The sequence below is a fragment of the Physeter macrocephalus genome, unplaced genomic scaffold (assembly GCF_002837175.3).
Source record: "Physeter macrocephalus isolate SW-GA unplaced genomic scaffold, ASM283717v5 random_4, whole genome shotgun sequence".
Classification (NCBI taxonomy): Eukaryota; Metazoa; Chordata; class Mammalia; order Artiodactyla; family Physeteridae; genus Physeter; species Physeter macrocephalus.
The window spans coordinates 26,627-45,401 of record NW_021145290.1 but is presented as its reverse complement, the minus strand read 5'-3'; the positions used below and the strand labels follow the sequence as shown (position 1 = coordinate 45,401).

Here is an 18,775-nt window from a genome sequence, read left to right as displayed (position 1 = left end):
GCCTGGTGCTGGGCCTGGGCTGGATCCTCTTGGGATCCAGAGTCACCCAGCAAGGGGTAGGTATAGGATTTAGCTGCCCCATCTCTGCCCAGCCCCCCTTCCCTGTCACCCCACACCAACAACTGCTCTCAGGTCCTGCCAGATATCTGCCCTGCATCCGTCCTCCAAGGCCAGCTAGGACTTTTGTCTCCCACCCCCCTGCACCCCCCCCCGCACCCCTCCCCCACCCGGGGCAGCCCCTACAGAAACCACCAGTTCTAGGGGACTTGGCCACAGGGGCACTGGGAGGACACAGGTGCAGGGTGGGGCGGGGCAGGGCGGGGAACAGGCATCCCACACCACACCAGGAGCATGCTCTGGCTTCTGACCCCAGGCACTGGTCTCCGCAGCATCCAGGCCCCTCAGGTCACCTTGCTCCCAGGGTGCCCCTGAGCTGAGGACCTGGGGGGTTGTGGGGAGGAGGGGGGTGTTTGCTTCATTTTCGGGGAGCCCAGGACACAGTAGCAGGATGGGTGGGCGGCCCTCGAGCCCTTTGGACAAGCAACAGCAGCAGCACCTGAAGGGTGAGTGGAATGGGAAGGAGCCAGATTTTGGCGGGTGGGGTTTAGGGCTGGGTTGTCAGGTACACAGGATGCCCTATTAATGTGAATTCTAGAGAGGCAATGAATACTTTTTTTAGCATAAGTATGTCCCAAATTTTGCATGAGGGCATACTTACTCTAAAAATGTATTCGTTATTTACCTGAAATTCAAATTTAATTGGCGTCATGTACTTTTATTTGGTAAATCTGGTAACCCTACTCAGGGCATGGGTTTGGGGTGGAGGGCATAGGGCCAGGTGGGAAGTGCCCCAAGCCCAGCCAGATCTTGTGGGATGATCCTCCCAGGTGGGCAAGGACCAATAGGCCCCTCAGTGTGGACCTCAGGGACTAAGTCACAGTTTTTGATTTGAGACAAAGAAGGGCCAGTGTCCTCCATCCTCCACACACACAGTTGAGCACTTACCGTGTGCTGGGCACTGGGGATATGGAGGGGGGGGGCTCATGATCTAGACTAAGAAACAAGGCCAAGTTGTCATTACATGAATGGATTCAATAAGCTACTCTGCAAAGTGTTGGAATTTTTTTTTTCTGTAGTAGCTTAAACGGGATAAAGATTTGTTTCTCTCTCCTATAGAGGGGAACAGTGGCAGGCAGCCTGATAAAAGTCAGACAACCCAACCCCTTCCATATTATGGTTCTAACATGCGTGGCTTCTGTGCCTGAGGTCACCTCATGACTCAGAATGGCTGCTGAAGCTCCAGTCATCAGATCCACATTCCAGGCAGCAAGATAGATGTGTTTTACACACAGTCAAGTGCACACATATTAGGGGAACAGCTTGAAGAACTTTAACACTTGTGTAATCACCTCCTAGATCAGGATACAGAATACATCTATCACCCCAGAAAGTTCCCTTGTGCTGGGTGAGGTTTTTAAAAGATTTTGAAAATCTCCCCCAGTAAGGGGCACAAGGAAACTTTCAGGTACAATTGATCTGTTCTTTATCTGGGTCACGGTGATGGTGTCACGGGTGTGTACATGTGTCAAACTCATTCATTTCTATGCTTTATACATTTAAGGTGTGTTGTACATCGTTTATAAATTAAGCCTGAATCCTTTAACTCCCCCGCCCCCCCACCAAGCCCCATGTGGATAAAAACAGGCAATGGAGGGTTAAGGGTGAATGGAATTGGAGCATGTCTTCTGGGGCAACTTTGGGGTGCGGATAGGAATCCGTAAGTGGCTTCTTTGCCTGTTCTACCCCCACCTCTGGCAGTTTGGGGGGGACCTGATTCAGCCACTTCACCATCCTCTTGTTCCTGCAGGCCAGGTAGACACCTTGCTGAGGAACTTCCTGCCCTGCTACCGCGGGCAGCTGGCAGCCTCGGTCCTGTGGCAGATCTCCCGAGAGCTGGGCCCCCAGGAGCCAGCTGGATGCCAGCTGCTGCACAGCAAAGTGGGTGACACAAAGGGGGAGGGGATGCTGAGTGGGTGAGGCTGGGGAGGCCATTCATTCGTTCGTTGGAGGGTCCCTCCTCACACCTTTGTCCTTGCTGGTGCCACGACCTGGGGTGACTATTAAAAATTCATTCTGGGACTTCCCTGGTGGTGCAGTGGTTAAGACTCCGAGCTCCCAATGCAGGGGGCCCGGGTTCGATCCCTGGTCAGGGAACTAGATCCCACATGCATGCTACAACCAAGGAGCCCACCTGCTACAACTAAGACCCGGCGCAACCAAATAAATAAATAAATATGTATAATATATAAAATAATAAATGCTTAAAAAATTTTTTTTTATGCTGCGTGGCATGAGGGATCTTAGTTCCCTGATCAGGGATCGAACCTGCACCCCCTGCAGTGGAAGCGTGGAGTCTTAACTACTGGACCACCAGGGACGTCCCCAAAATTCATTCTTTGAGCAAACATTCACTGGGCATCTACCGTGTGCCACACCCCTGGCTGGATGCTGGGGACACAGTAGTGACTGAGACAGATCCCTCTTTGCCCTCCGGTGCTCACAGTTTAATTGGGGGAAATGACCAGTTTGTTGTCAAGTTAACATATCATGATTCAGGATAACTTCTGATAGGTGCTAGGAAGACAAAATGAAGGGCGGTGTTGGGGGCTGGAAGCTGGGGTGTAGGAAGGTCCTTCTGAGCTGAGACATAAAGGATGAGAAGGAACCAGACCTGAAACCCAGAGTGGGAAGGGCATTCTAGGCAGAGGGCACAGGCAATGCAAAAGCCCTGAAGTTGGAAAAGGTGTGGCCTGGCTGAGTGCATCACCCAAGGGCACAGCATGCCCACTGGACGCCCAAGACTTTGCATGTGCCACCCTCCCCATTCTATCCCATACTTCGTCTGCTACTTCTTCCAAGAAGCCTTCCTTGACTACTATTACCCACATCTGAGTTGGGCACCTCCTCTGGAACCCCTGTCTGTCTGCTTCTCTGACACAGCCCGGGCTCACACATCTGCCACCTCCATTTGTCTGCTTTGTGAGGACAGGGTCCAAGCCTTATTTCCCCTTCCCCCTGACCCCTTGTGCCCACATGGTGCCTGCACTTAGTAAGGGCTCAGGAAGGGCTTATCGATGGAACAAAAGAGCCTGGAGCTGCCCACCCCAGCTCCAAAGTTCTCCTGAGCTGGCAAATGGTGTCCAGGATCTCCATGTGCCCTGTACAACTTAGTTCTCACCAGCCCAGGGGATGGGTCTTTGACCAATGAAGAAACCAAGGCACAGAGAGGTGAAGTGACCTGACTGAGGTCACACTGCCAGCAAGATGCAGAGGCGAGATTTGAACCCAGAGCCCAAACTCCTTACAAGGGATACTGGGTCCCCTGTCCCCATCAGGGCTCTGAGATTTCCTCTCTTGGACACCCCTTCTTCCAGCTGTGCCTGCCCTGGGGTGGGGGCTCTGTGGCACCATGGACAGAGACCCCTGCCACCTGGGACTCCCCCTGTCCCGCTTGGGGCATCATGGGGCCTGGGCATCGCCCCCACCTGCACCTTCTGCCTCCTGCTGGTCCCAGCCCCCTGGGCCAGGGCACAGCTGACGTTGGGGTTCAAGCAGTGTGGAGGGATTTCCCCTCGCTTCAGTTGAAACATTTTCTTTAATACTTGTTTTTATCTATTTGCATTATGTATATCATTTCTATTATAACATTTTAACACCATTACTAGGAAAAATCTCAGACTTAGGAACAGAGATGGAGAATCATTTAATAAACTCTGAGTTCCCACTACCCGCTGAAGAATCAGAACATCACAAATGCTGTTTATTTAGTCATCATATATTTACCGAGCACCAACTGTGTAGCAGGAGCTACTCTGGGACCATTGGTGAAACAAATGCACACAATTCAGGTGGCCAGGAAGTGAGAAGAGGGACAAAGAAAATGAAACAAGGTGATGTCCCATCCTGCCTGAGGGAGGGGTCTGTGGGCAGAGGCCTGGCCATTTCTCATAACGTTAAACTACACCTGCTCCACGACCTAGCAATCCCACCTGCATCAGTTAGCTATGCTGTGTAAAAATACACCACCAAATCAGTGCTTCAGACAACACATGTTTGTCACCTCAGTTACTGTGGGTCAGGAATCTAGATGGGGCTTTGCTGGGTCCTTTCTTTCAGGGTCTCTCACAGGCTGCAATCAAGATGTTGGCCAGGGCTGGGGTCTCATCTGAGGCTCAACTGGGGAAGGGTCCGCTTGCAAGTAAATTGGAGATAACAAAAGTGTCTGCCTCAGTTCATATTTGGAAGTGCAGGCTGTGAGCATGCTTGATAAAGAATATAACACCACACCAGCAGTGCCCAAGCACCTGTACAGTAAGTCCCCTACATATGAACCTTCAAGTTGCAAACTTTCAAAGATGTGAATGTACGTTCCTTCAGCGTCAGGCGTGAGTGAAACTGCAGCTCGCCCTCTGTCTCCTATTGCTGACGATCCTTCAGCTCTACCATCCCCCACCTCCTCTCCCTCCTGCAGTCAGTCACTCTTCTTGCCTGTTCACTCGATACCAGCCCCTGTATGCCAGCTGTTGTACCGTACTACTGTACTTTTCAAGGGACTGTACTGTAAGATTAAAAGTGTTTATTTTTTATGTTTGTTTGTTTTTTACGTGTTATTTGTGTGAAAAGTGTTATAAACCTATTACAGTACAGTACTATATAGCCGATGGTGTTAGTTGGATACCTAGGCTTTGTTGGACTTACGAACAAATTGGACTTACAAATTCGCTCTCGGAATGGAACTCATTCGTATGTAGGGGACTTACTGTACTTGGTGGCACCCGGGACACAGGAGGAGCTGTCCAGGTGGTCTGGACACCGGGACACAGGCCCATGTTCTTGACATCCGCCCGCCCCTCCTCCCACAGAAGCTGCCCCGAGTCCGGGAGCACCGAGGACCCCTGACCCAGCTGCAGGGCCACCCACCTCAGTGGCAGCCAGTCTTCTGTGTCCTGCGTGGGGACGGCCGCCTGGAGTGGTTCAGTCACAGGGAGGTGAGTGAGTGGCCTGCAGCCCATCTACCTCTGGCGTCTCCATCCCACCCTCCCCAGTGTGGGTTTGGGGTCCAGTTCCCAGCATAGCCCCCCTCCTTTCTTCAGTCATCAAGTAGGGCCAACCTGTAAGCTTGGCCCTGGGTGAGCGACCATCTTCTGCTGTGCCAGGTGGATAAACTGAGGCGCAGGCCAGGGGTAGGGGCTCACTCATGGTCATCAGCAGAGCTGAGGTTGAAACCGTGCAGGGCCTTTGCACATGCCGCCTGCGCCCTGCTTTCCAGCTGGGGAACTCAGGCAGGTCACTTGTCTGCCTGCGATTCAGTTTTTGCCTCTGTGAAATGGGGTGATGATGGTCTACGCCCCATGGGGCTGTAAGGATTCAATGGGTTAGTCCTCGTGTAGCACTTGGGACTGGCCTAGCACACAGCAGGTGCTGAGTGCTCCACTATGGGGAAGGGAAGGAGGGAGGGATTGAGGGAGGGTGGAGGCAGGGAGGTAGGGTGGAGGATTTCCCCAGTTAACCCCAAACCTTCCCCTGATCCCACAGTGGGATATGGAAGCCACAGTTTAGACCTGTCCCCAAACGGTTCTTTGGATGCCTTTTGCAGGAATATGAAAATGGGGACCGTCCCCTGGGCTCCATGGTCCTGACAGGGTACACAGTCCTGACTTCCCAGAGTGAATATCTCCACCTGTTGGACACTCTCTGCCCAGAATCCTCAGGTAAGGCTCCCGGGGACCCCAAGAGCAGGTTTCTCTACTTCAGCACCGTTGACACTGGGGCCGGATCATTCTTTGCAGTGGAGGCCACCATGTGCTTCACAGGACGCTGAACAGTACCCCTCGCCTCCACCCACCGGATGCCAGTAGCACTCTGCATCCCAAGAGCGACAACCAAGTGTATCTCCCGACATTGCCAAGTGTCCCTGGGGGCGGCATTGCCTCTGGGTGAGCAGCCTCACTCTAGAAAGAGAAACACCCCCATTCTTGTCAGGGTGAAGGAGTTAGGTCACTGGACCAGAATCAAAGCAGCAAAGCGTAAAAACGATAAAATATGGTGTCAGCAAGCATGTGGGGAGATGGGCAGTGGTGGGCAGGAAAATTGCACAGACTTGTTACAGCGTGCAATTGGTCAGTCCAGTGTTTCCAGCATGGTTCTCCTTCCTTCCCTCCTCCTCCTCCTCTTCCTCCCCCCCACTCCCACTTCTCCTCCCTTCCCCTTCCTCCCCTTCCTCTTCCTCCTCCTTCTCTCTCTGAATAGGTAAGGAGCAGCATAAGTGGGCTGGCATACATCTGATGAGGGCCTGCATCATCTCACTGAATCTGCCCAGGAGGCAGCCCTATCACTAACCACCCTATTTAACAGAGGGGGACACTGAGGCTAAGGACTGTTACACAGTTAGTAAGGGACAGAGCCAGAATTACACCTTTTGCTTCACTGCAGAGCTATCCTGCTGTTTAATCATGCGAAGATGTAGCAACAAGAACCGCCTGCAGAAATGTTGATGATGTCGAAAACATGGGAATCCACCCAAATACGCATCCTTTGGGGTTGATTAAATAAATTACAGCCTGACCCTCAGGAAGGAAAGCTGTGCAGCCTCTGAAGGTGTCCCAGACATATGCAGGAACCAAAAGGCCAGTTATAAGCCAGAAAACTCCACATTGTTAAAAAAAAAATACAGCTTTGTGCAGATTTTAAAATCTGGAATAATGTCCCCCAAACTGTTAACAGCTATTATCATCTCTGGGGGCTGCGATTGAAGGGCTGGATGACAAGGGATGTCCACCTTTTTTCTGCATTATTATTGTTATTTTTTTAAAATTTATTTTTGGCTGCATTGGGTCTTCGTTGCTTTGTGCAGGCTTTCTCTAGTTGCGGCGAGCGGGGTCTGCTCTTCGTTGCGGTGCGCGGGCTCTAGCCGCGCAAGCTTCAGTAATTGTGGCACGTGGGCTTAGTAGTTGTGGCTTGCAGGCTCTAGAGCGCAGGCTCAGTAGTTGTGGCGCACGGGCTTTGTTGCTCCGCGGCATGTGGAATCTTCCCAGACCAGGGCTCAAACCCGTGTCCCCTTCATCGGCAGGCGGATTCTTAACCACTGCACCACCAGGGAAGCCCTTTCTGCATTATTGCATTTTACTGCAGTCAGTATGTATGACTCTGGAAATCTGAACAAAACACTGAGGATTTGGGAGACTCCAATTTAATTCACCAAAATAAATTCACTCATTTTTGTCCTCCCAACAGTTCTAGGTCATTGGTATCACTTTTTTTTTTTTTTCTTTTTTTTGCGGTTCACGGGCCTCTCACTGTTGTGGCCTCTCCCGTTGCGGAGCACAGGCTCCGGACGCGCAGGCTCAGCGGCCACGGCTCACGGGCCCAGCCGCTCCGCAGCATGTGGGATCTTCCCGGACTGGGGCACGAACCCGTGTCCCCCTGCATCAGCAGGCGGACTCTCAACCACTGTGCCACCAGGGAAGCCCCATTGTATCACTTTTTAGCCCATTTTACAGGTAGGAAAACTGAGGTTTTTCAGGGAGATGAAAATTTGTGCAAAGAGCTAGAAAATGGTCTGGCCAGGTTTGAACCTGGGCCCAGCCGACTCTAGCACCCCAAAGCAAACAGGGCTCAGACCACATGCCAGCTAGGAGAGATTGTTGGTGGCTGCCTAGGGCTGCTGTGTTAAGCATGTTGCTGAGGCTGGGAAACAGTGCTGGGATGGATTGCTGATGTCTGCCCTGGGCACACCTCCTCTTGGGACTGAGCTGAAGTAAGGGTTCTCTACACATTTCATGGTTATTGTCTCCTAGTGAATGAATGATTTTAGAGTGAATGAATGAATGAAGATGCGACCTCCTCTGCTTTCAGGACACCATACACAGGAAGAGCCTGACTCCCTCTTGGAAATGCCTGTTACTTTCCCCCTGTTCCTGCAGCACCCCTTCCGCCGGCACCTCTGTTTCTCTGCAGCCACAGCGGAGGTGCAGCGTGCCTGGAGGCTAGCCCTGCAGGGCGGCATCCGGCTTCGAGGCACAGGTGGGTCCTGGGAAAGGGCAGGCAGTGGTGGAGCACAGAGTCTGGAGTCGGGAGGTTCTGCTCCTGCTGGCTGTGGGATCCTCTCCAAGCCTCAGTTTCCTTATTTATAAAATGGATCGTGGGGGAGGACAGAGGGGAAACAGGCAGTTGTGCATGGCCAGGGCTGTAATGAGGGCACAGCCCCCGTGGGAGCTTAGCCTGGGGGATCAGGGAGGGGATGTCCAAACTGGGGTCTAAAAAAGATGAGGGGCCAGCCTGGTGAAGAAGAGGAATTAGGACTGACACATCTGGGCAGGTTGTTGACTGAACAAACGTACCTAACTGGAGACTGCAGTGGGATCTGGGCTGTGACTGCCTGCAGGGGATGCCTTTTCCAAAATGGTATACAGGCCCCTTATGGGCTGGTGATAAACTTAGGGGAGCGCGTTCCCAGCGGAGGGCACTTCTTTGCACAAAGGTCTGGAAGTGGGTGAGACTTAGCTGTTTGGGACCTGGCGAGGAGGCGGAGGGCTTCTTTCTCAGGCGACGGGGAGCAGGGGAGGGGTGGGCGGGCACTGAGGAACCGCCCCTCAGTCCTGCAGCGAAGTCAAGCCCCAGCCGCCCGTGCCTTCCTGGACGCCATACGGCTCTACCGGCAGCAGCAAGGCCACTTTGGCGACGACGACGTGACCCTAGGCTCGGACGCCGAGGTCAGTGCCACGCAAGGCCGCACCCGGGACCCCCCTGACCCCTTCTCGGCCCACCGAAGCACCTATGGTCACCTCTCCCGCAGGTGCTGACTGCGGTACTGATGCGGGAGCTGCTGCCTGCGCTGCGAGCCCAGACCCTGCCCGGCCTGCGGGGGCCCGGCCGCGCCCGGGCCTGGGCCTGGGCCAAGGTACGCATGGGGTCGAGGAGGTGGGGCAGGGACACGCGGGAGGCCGGGAGGCCGCGGATGGGGATAGGAGCCGGACCTGGATGCTCAGCTTCGCCCTCCCTGCGACTGTCGCCCAACCTCTCCGCCCATCTCTGTGCGTCTGTCTTCTCTCTGTCCTCCTACCCTCGCCCCATCTCGTCTCTCTCCCGCGCCCCTGCCCGTGTGGGGTCCCCTCGGCTGATCTGGGCAGCTACTGGACGCCGTCCACGCTGCAGTCCTGGCCGGGGCCTCCACTGGGCTCCGTGCCTTCCAGCCCGAAAAGGAGGAGCTGCTCGCCGCCCTGGAGAAGACTATCCGCCCAGACGTAGATCAGATGCTGAAGTTAAGGGAGCACGTGTTAGGGAGGCTGCAGGGTGAGGTCCGGGGGCTTGGCCTGGATGTGAGGGGCGGGGCCGGGAGCCTGAGAGGAAGAAGGGGAACAGCCTGGGTGTAAGGGAAGGGGCCCAACGTCTGGGACCCGGTGGAGGCAGGGCCGGCAAAGAAAAGGGTGGAGCCTAAGTGGGAAAATGGGCGAGGCCTTGATGCTTTGGTGGTGAGACTAGGTCTCTAGACGGGGTCAAGAGGGAGGGCGGGTGCTTGGGAGGCGGGGAGGCCAGGGATGGAGCTGGTGAGCCCGGAAACCAAGACTGGGTGGGGAGAGGGGCAGAGGCGTTGGCGGTTATCAGGCCTGACTCCGGTTGTGGGTTGTCCAGTCAGACGGCGGAGATAGCTCTCACTCATCTCAGTAACAGAGAACAGAGTTGGAATCCTACTCTGCGTCTGTGTGCAACTTTGAGCCGATCCACATCGCACTTGGCCTCGGTTTTCTATTCTGTATAATGGGGTAGAGGAGGGTGCTCAAAGTCAGAGCTCCGGTCCACCTCACCCTGTTGAGCCCATGGCCTCACTCCGTCCCCCCCCGCCCCCCAATTTGCGGAGCACCTCGAGGAGGAGATCCAGGCCAGTGTCTTCCACTCGCAGCCAACATCCAGGGTCCCCTCGAGTCATGCCTGCGCAGGAAGGTGGATGCGCAGCTGCCCCGGGTCACGCAGACACTGCTGAGCACCGTGGAAGCCGAACTCACGGCGGTGCAAACCCTCCTAACCCAGGGCATGGACCGCCTGTCCCGCCACCTGCGTGGGAGCCCCTCCAGCACCCGGCTGCGGAAGGAGGTGAGGTCCAGTGGGTCGTGTTTCATCGGGCCTATGGGCAGTGTGTTAACTTTATAGAAGAGTTGCGTGAACCTTGAATCTTTCTTGTTTGAAAACCTTCTCTTTTAAAAATCTCTGAACTTTCTTCTAAGCTGCATTTTACTTAACGGTGGTCCACTATGCTCTGCTCACTGGGGCACGGTTTATAACATGGGGGGGGAAGGAGTAAGATGACCAGATTAGCATTTTAGTAACATCAGTCTGGAGTCACCTTCCCCACAAATTGTTCCTCCTCCCATTGCCTTGTTTGGCCACAGCCCACCCCATTCCCTGGGACAGAATTCTGCTCCATGCAGTTCAGCTCTTTTCTTCTGATATTAAATGAGAGCATACTATGTGCCAAGAAACCTTCAACTGGTCAAGTGTCTGTTGACCTTTAAAATGAAACAGCCAGCATTCCCTGGGACAGAATTCTGCTCCATGCAGTTCAGCTCTTTTCTTCTGATATTAAATGAGAGCATACTATGTGCCAAGAAACCTTCAACTGGTTAAGTGTCTGTTGACCTTTAAAATGAAACAGCCAGTTTTTTTTTTTTTTTTTTTTGTGGTACGCGGGCCTCACACTGCTGTGGCCTCTCCCGTTGCGGAGCACAGGCTCCGGACGCACAGGCTCAGCGGCCATGGCTCACGGGCCCAGCCGCTCCGCGGCATGTGGGATCCTCCCAGACCGGGGCGCGGACCCGGTTCCCCTGCATCGGCAGGCGGACGCGCAACCACTGCGCCACCAGGGAACCCCTAGCCAGTTATTTTATCAGCAGAACATTTTGGGAAGGGAGGGCAGCATGAGAATTGCAATTCGGGACATGCAAGCTATGGCAAAACCAGAGGCAAGTCTGGCAAACGAAGGGGAGGAACATTACTTTATAGAGAAGAAGGAGAAAATTGGGAGGGGCAGCTCTGAAGGAAAGTCCATTGGAGGAAAGCGAGAGTTCAGGGTGGTGACAGTTTCTCATTGGCTGAGTGGTGGTAGTTTCTCATTGGTTGGGGCTGTTACTGCATAAGGAGAAAATCTTCCTCCTGCTGGAGTGGTAAAGTAGTAACCTTCTTCCAGTTTGAGGTCTGCAGAGGGCAAGGAGTGGCAGTGCACGAACCCCCCCCCCCACTTCAGAGCTTAATGATTTCATTTTTATTTATTTATTTATTTATTTGGCCACGCAACTTGTGGGATCTCAGTTCCCTGGCCGGAGATTGAACCTGGGCCACAGCAGTGAAAGCACCGAATCCTAACCACTAGACCGTCAGGGAACTCCCATGACTTTATTTTAAGTGAGGTTTCCCTTTATTAATATTCACATCTCCATTTCATAATCACCTCTTCCAGGAACTTTCTCTGGTCCTTTCTGCATCTGCAGCTGCGCGTGCTTCCCTCAGAAGTATTAACACACCACTACAGTTGTTTGTCTACACTCTGTCTCCTCCAACTTTTCTGTCAGCAGTTTGAGGGCAAATACCACTTTGGATTATGGCACTTCTGCAGCCACAGGATCCAGCACAAAGAGAACATCAGGTGGGACAAGGGCTGCGGGTGCCCATTTCCCCTCAGCCGTGCCAGCACCACATGTTATCATTTGTTTCAAGTTTTACCATTTTATGTCCATCACACCATACCTCACAGTTACTTTTATGATGCATTATTTTGGTGACAACTGAGGCGGAATGTGTTTCCATTTGTGTTTCTCCTTCGATGAACTGTCTATGAGGTCTTTAGCCTTGTTCTTCCATTGGCTGGTGGTATTTTTCTTACCTGACTGCTATGGGAACACAGGTTTACTCATTTGGGGAGATGCCATGGGACCCAGAGCTGATGCAGACCTGCTACCGAGAGGCGGAGCGGAGCCGGGGGTTCCTGGGGCAGCTGGCAGCACCATTTGGCTTCTTTGGAACACAGAGCCTGGTGTTTGGGGCCCAGGATCTCGCACAGCAGGTAAGGGTGAGTGGGAGGCTGGGAGGAAGTGAGGCAAGGATGGCAGCCTTCAATGAGTAGGTGCCAAGTGTGTGCCAGGGAGACCACGATGACCCAGACAGACCTGGCCCTCCCTCGCTGGACTCCCAGTGTCATGCAGACATGAGCTCATGACCAGGCAGGCAGTAATCACACATGATGGACAGGGCTGTGATGGGGACACACAAGGTGCTACGGGAACCCTGAGGAGGCACCTGATCCATCTCCAGGGTTGGGAAGGCTTCCAGGAGGAGAGGACTGCCAGGCTGGGGCAGCTGGGGGAGGAATGGGAATGGGGCATGTCCTGGGTCAAGGGAACAGTGTGGATAAGCCCTGGGAGGTGTGAGAGCGTGTCCACATTTGGGGAAAGTGAAGCAATTTAGAGACATTGGCTTGTAGATTTCAAGGGAGGGCAAAGATGTGGGAGATACGCCAGCGAGGTGGGGGAGCAGATGGGTCAGGGCCTTGAGTATGGGGCTCAGGGGGCTGGGCTCTGTCCACGGACAATGGGAGTCACAGCAGGTGTGTGAGCAGGGGAGGCGCATGGCCAGATTCAAGGTTTTTTAGAAAGCCCTGCCTGCCCTGGGGAGCAAGGGCTATCGGGGGCAGAAGTGGAGGAGGCAGGGAGGAGGTCTGAACCAGAATGGGTTGGTGGAGAGGAGCAAGGTGTGTTTTGAAAGCCAAGGGGTTGGGACGTGCTAATGGACATGGTGAGTGAAAGAGACAGGGATTGAGAAGACCCAGTGCTGCCCTGCACGGTTGTTCAGTTTGTAGACTGCACAAAGGCGCTCAGCCAAGGAGCCTGGACTATGGACAGCTCTCTGCTCCCCGTGCTGGGCATCCTGGCACTGACTGGATGAGCCCCAAGTCCTGATAGGAAGAGAGTGCTGTTTCTTGGGACAAGAAGGAGGTTGGAGGGAAGTAGTTGGTCAGGGCAGGCTGGATGCTGAAAAGGGTTCAACCGAGCAGGCGTAGGGCCCAGAAAGAGCCTGGATTCCCAGGGCTCATCCCAGCATCTCTTCCCACAGCTCATGGCTGACGCCGTGGCCACCTTCCTGCAGCTGGCCGACCAATGTATGACCACAGCTCTGGACCGTGACCAGGCTGCCCAGCAGCTGGAGAAAGTCAGGGGGCGCGTGCTGAAGGTGAGGTCTGCGGGGAGGGCATGGCAGTGGGCCTGGGTGCTCAGGTGGTTGTGAACCCAGTTGCCATGTATGTCATGCAGAAATTCCAGTCGGATAGTGGCTCAGCGCGGAGGAGTTTCATCCATGGCTGGCTGCTCTGTATCTTCTTTCCCTTCGTGTTGAGCCAGCTGGAGCTGAGCTGCAAAGCGGTGAGCTGATGGGGGATGGGTCCTATAGAACAATCAAGCATCTTTCTGTAAGGCTCATAGAGCCACCTTGATGATTAGAGACTTTTGTTCCCTGAGCCCAGGGGCTGGGTTGGATGGCTCTTCTGGGACCTCACAATGCCCTCTGCTTCTCCCATGACAATGCTGTGTCTGCAGAGCTGGCGTGGGGTCCCATGCATCACATATCAGCAGGTGATACAGGCTTCAGAGAAGGGAGGAGGCAGAGGGGGAGTTTATGTGTGTGTATGGTGAGGGTGCTGAGAGGTTAGGGGGACTCTCTCTGAGAAGATGATGCTTGAGAAGCAGTGAACTAAAGTCATGAGCCATGTCCTGGGGAAGGGTATTCCAGGCAGAGGGTACAGCATGTGCAAAGGTCCTGAGGTAGGTCTGTGCCTGGTGTGTTGGAGAAACAGAGAAGAGGCAAGTGTGGCTGGAGCTTAGCGAACAAGGGGGTAGGAAGTAGACGAGGGGAGAGGTCACAGGGGCCTTGCTACACAGGCTTAGGGGCACCATGAAGGGGTCTGCATCAGGGGTCAGGCAGGAAGTGGCTGTGAGGGAAACACCTGTACTATTCCCGTTGAGGTGTGATGTGTTTTGTTTCACCAATTCTCACAACAACCCAAGGGAATAATGAGTCAAGGAGTCCATTTTAAAAATGAGGAAACTGAGGCCCAGGTTTTGCTAGCTAATCAGTGGCAGAGCTGGGGCTCAAACCCATGTCACACATAGCCCACCCCTCCAGCCCAGCCCCTCACCTGCCTCGGTTACAGGAGCTGCCTGAGTTCGAAGGGGACGTCCTTGCTGTGGGCAGCCCTGCTCTGACCATTGAGGGTATTTATGAGGATGTCATCCGGGAGGTCCTGCTGCAGAGGATCAATCGAGGTGAGCCCCACCCCCTATGGCTCAGGGGAGCCTGGTGACCCCTGGCTGTGTATACTGAGCCCTACCAGGGTCCCCATCGCCTCTCGCTGCCTGTGAACACTAGTCCTTTGACTAAGGGCCAGGACTGGGACAGAGGGGGTCTGGGGTGGGCGAGCCTAGAAGGGGCAGTGATGGAAGCTCCCTGAAGGAGGGGGCATTGGAGTGGGGCTGTGACGGATATGCAGGAGTTCTTAGGATGAGAGAAGGGAGGCAAAATTTAAAAACTGGAGATAGACATTTACATTTACTCATTCAACAACCTCTCCATGTTTTATTCTGGGCTGGCATTGAGCCCTCAAGAGTACTTGGACTTGGGGTAGGCCTCTTAGGACTTCCTGGGCTGGGAAGAGGCTCCTGACTGTCTCTTCTCCCTCCTGCCTTGTCTGTTCCTTCCTGACCCAATGGCTATGACTGCTGAGACGTGTACTAACAGGGGAATGAGCAATGTGTCATGGTTATTCAGGGAATGTCACAGCTGACACAGAAGGAAGGAGAGGAGGCTGCAGGCTGCCAGGGCAGACGTGAAGGGCCTTGAATGACAGGCAGAGGAGTTTAGACATTTTGTGGCAGGCAATAGGGAGCCACGGAGGGTGTGTGAGCAAGAGGGCAACAGTGGCTAGACTGGAAGCCAGGGAGGAGACTGAGGGCCTGGTCCTGGGGGGCAAAGGATGGACTCGAGCAGGGGCAGCAACCAAGGGGATGGAGCCCAGGCATGAGGATGAGACAGAAGTCAGAGGTTGTTGTTGGCCTGGGGTGTCACTGGGTGCATGGGAGGGACCACAACCCTGGGGATGGTGTAGAGAGAAAGGAGAGGAGTCCCAAAGAGCCTGGATTTGAAGGACACAAAGAGGAAGAAGGGATGCAGAAGGAGCAGTCAGAGAGGTGGGAGAAACCCAGAGATAGCAGTGTTCTGGGAGCCAGGAAGTAAGGGTGAGAAGTGTCCTTGAGGCCAAATGAAAAGAACTGAGTTCCTTTAGAATAGGGGACATTTTAAATGGAAAAAGGCTAATCTCTGATTGGAAAAAATTTTTCAGAAACAGGTTTCCATTCCTAGAAGTTCTACATGTACTGCAGGTGGGGTGGGGGTGGGGTGTTTCCATCCTCAGTTGATTTGTGATGTCTGCTTGAAGCATTGTGCTGGAAGGTGGGGTAGATAGCATCCAGGCTCAGTGAAGGTGTGGGATCGGCTAGCAATGTCTGCCATGGGCACAGGTGTGGAGAGAGGCTCATGTGAACCACTTGTTTAGGGTTCCTGGTTGAGACATTTCTTCCATCCTTTGCCCTCTTGTGGCCTCTCTGGGAAAATTCATGGAAGCCCTGGGATTCTGGGGCTTATCCAGGTGGGTCCGGGGGGTTATCTCTTTATTTTATTTTATTTTATTTTTAAATTTATTTATTTTTGGCTGTGTTGGGTCTTCGTTGCTGCGTGCAGGCCCTCCCTAGTTGTGGCAAGCAGGGGTCACTCCTTGCTGCAGTGTGTGGGCCCCTCACTGTGGTAGCTTCTCCTGCTGCAGAGCGTGGGCTCCAGGCGCGCGGACTTCAGTAGTTGTGGCACGCGGGCTCTAGAGCACAGGCTTAGCAGCTGAGGCACACGGGCCCAGCTGCTCCACTGCATGTGGGATCCTGCCAGACCAGGGCTTGAACCTGTGTCCCCTGCATTGGCAGGCAGACTCTCAACCACTGCGCCACCAGGGAAGTCTCTATCTCTTATTTTAGAATTGAAAAAAGCCCTTGGTGCCAGCAACATGTCCTGCACTCTGGATGGCTGCTCGGAGCTTCCATGGGACCAGGCAGAAACAGGTGAGGACCTCACAGTTTCTTGGCCCATGCCAGTGAATTGCCAGGGTCGGGGGGCCTGTGTGGGGTATACAAGAGGGTTGTGAGTGTGGGTTCCTGGATGGAACAGTATGCACCTTGTCTCCTGACTTGGCCAGGTTGGCCAAGCTCATGGTGAACTAGGGCAATGGGGAGCCAAGGAGTGTGCCTGAGTGTCAGAGGTATCCTCTGACATGCATATGAATTTGTGTCCCATCTCTTCTTGCTAGGCCTCTATAGAGCCTCTCCCAACGGCTACCAGTTCCCAGCACTGGTGGGGGAGCTGGTGGTGATGGGAGCCTTGGGTTCACCTTAACAATGGGTGCATGGAGCTGTGCTCAGGGCCAGGGCAGCCTGGCCTCCTACTATAGGACCCTACAGAGACCTCCTTGTTGCAGCAGTAAATGTGTGTAGGGCTGAGGTTGACACTGCTGGTGGTGCAGGGATCCTGAACTCCATCCCTAAGACGGAAATGTTTCATGGGGACTTCCGTGAAATGGGACAGAAAGCAACTGGTCCAACTGGAAGCAGGCCAGTGGGCAAGATGTTTATAATCTGGATGTTCAGGGCCCAGGGCAGATGCAGGTATTCTGGAGCTGCTCTCAGCTCCTCAACCCCCTTGGGTATCATTGTTATGAGAGCTTTGTGAATCCACCCAGCTAAGCGGCTCCCACATTCTTCACCCACAGAAACTGTGAGATAATAAACATGTATAGTTTTCAGTGGCTAACTTTGGGGGTCATTTGTTATGTGGCAATAGCTAACTAATACACTCCCTAGCTGACTGGGGGCAGCATCTCATAGTCAATTGCTGCAGATAAACTGATGAATATTCACACTCACTGGGATACATGAAGATTAAACAATCTTAGAAAGACTTCTGGGTGTCATAATATTTGGGGATTTGCAATATTTGGGGATGAAGGATTGTGGATGGGCTCCTTAATCTATTTAACCAGAATCTAATTGATGGTGGGGTTTTGCTTCTAATCTTTTGCACTAACAGCTAACACCATAGTGAAAGACCTTTTACATATTTTTCATGCAAGGGGTAAATCCCCCAAGGTGAAACCTCAGGGTTTAGAGCATGCATGTTTGTCATTTCAATAGCAGCATTGAGAGTGCTCTCCATCAGAGTGGTCTCACCTGGTGCCCCCTCATCTGTGTGGAGGTGGCCCATTTCCCCACAGGCTGTCAGCTGACTTGGGATTTTCCAGATCTTCTGGGTGAAAAATCTTGTCTTGGCATCATTTTAATGAGCATGTCTTATTGGGAATGAGGTGGAGAGTCTTCTCATGTGTTTAGGAGCTTCTCTGTGAACCTCCATTTCTCTCCGTGGCCCACTTATCTTCTGGGTGCTTTTACATTTCTATTAAATTATTCTCGCTAAGCTTCCAACTACTGGGTATTTATTATGTGCCAGGCATTTGATGTGTCCAAATGTTTTGGCATCCTTATGACACTTTGCATTTTACAGATGTGGAAACTGAGGCTCAGAGAGGCACTTGTTCCAGGTAACCAGGCTCCAGCACCGAGGTCTAGCCACTCTGCCCACTGCCTCCTCCAGGGACATTCCAGAGCTGAAGCTTTGCCCACATTCATCGTCATTCTCAATGGATAAATGTCAACTAGTGGAATTTCTGAGTCAAAGCATATGTACCAATTCAAGGCTTGTATAATCCCCACACCTCTGCCTTACTCCTCTCCAGAAAGGCTATGCCTTTTAACACTCTCACCAGCAGCATTTGTACATATTCTCTTTTCCAAACACTAGGACTTTTCATAAAAGGAAAAACTGCCAGTTTGATAGACACACACGCAGAGTGCACTGTTTTATTTTAAATTTCTTTGATGACTACATTGAACCTAAAAATATGTTTATTGACCATTAATATGTTTGTTTCTTATTTATTTATTTATTTATTTATGGCTATGTTGGGTCTTAGTTGTGCCATGCCGGATCTTTCATTGTGGCGCACGGGTTTCTCTCTAGTTGTGGCGTCTGGGTTTTCTCTCTCTAGTTGAAGCGCCTGGGCTTAGTTGCCCTGTGGCATGTGGGACCTTAGTTACCCAACCAGGGAACGAACCCGTGTCCCCTGCATTGGAAGGTGGATTCTTTACCACTGTTTGTGTGTTTGTTTTCCTTTCTTTTCTTTTCTTTTTTAGTGAATTGCCTGTTCATAGCTTTTACCTACTTTTCTTTTCAGGAGAATTTATATTTTTCTTAATGATCTCTAATAACTCTTTGTATATTAAGGATAGTAACACTTTCTGATATACCCTACAGATGTATTTTCTCAGCTTGCTGTGGGCCTTTGGGTTTGTTTACTTGCTCCAAAATCTTAACTCAGTATCAAGTTTCTCAGCTGAGAGTAGAGCTTTTACTTAGTATCAAGTTTCCCAGCTGACAGTAGAGCTTTTACTGCCTTCCTGTTTGCCAGAAAAGCCATCTGTTCACTGGAGCCTGGCAGCTTCACATCACAAGACTTGCAGCTGCTTCCGGAGTAGGTTCTGGGAGGGACTTCCCCAGTGTTTTTCTCAGTTCAGCTTTCAGAGGG

General features: G+C 52.7%; 1 protein-coding gene across 1 annotated transcript; it reads left to right on the top strand.

Annotated features, from left to right (window-relative positions):
* Positions 1-1,567: 1,567 nt before the first annotated feature.
* NIBAN3 (niban apoptosis regulator 3) lies at positions 1,568-18,740 on the top strand. The gene is made up of 14 exons (XM_028483055.2): positions 1,568-1,998; positions 4,923-5,048; positions 5,657-5,771; positions 7,915-8,082; positions 8,656-8,771; positions 8,855-8,959; positions 9,189-9,351; positions 9,959-10,149; positions 11,954-12,112; positions 13,159-13,275; positions 13,356-13,463; positions 14,252-14,363; positions 16,119-16,202; positions 17,695-18,740. The coding sequence occupies exons 1-14, from the start codon at positions 1,726-1,728 to the stop codon at positions 17,733-17,735; spliced, it is 1,878 nt and encodes a 625-aa protein (XP_028338856.1). The 5' UTR covers positions 1,568-1,725; the 3' UTR covers positions 17,736-18,740.
* The last annotated feature ends 35 nt before the right edge of the window (positions 18,741-18,775 follow it).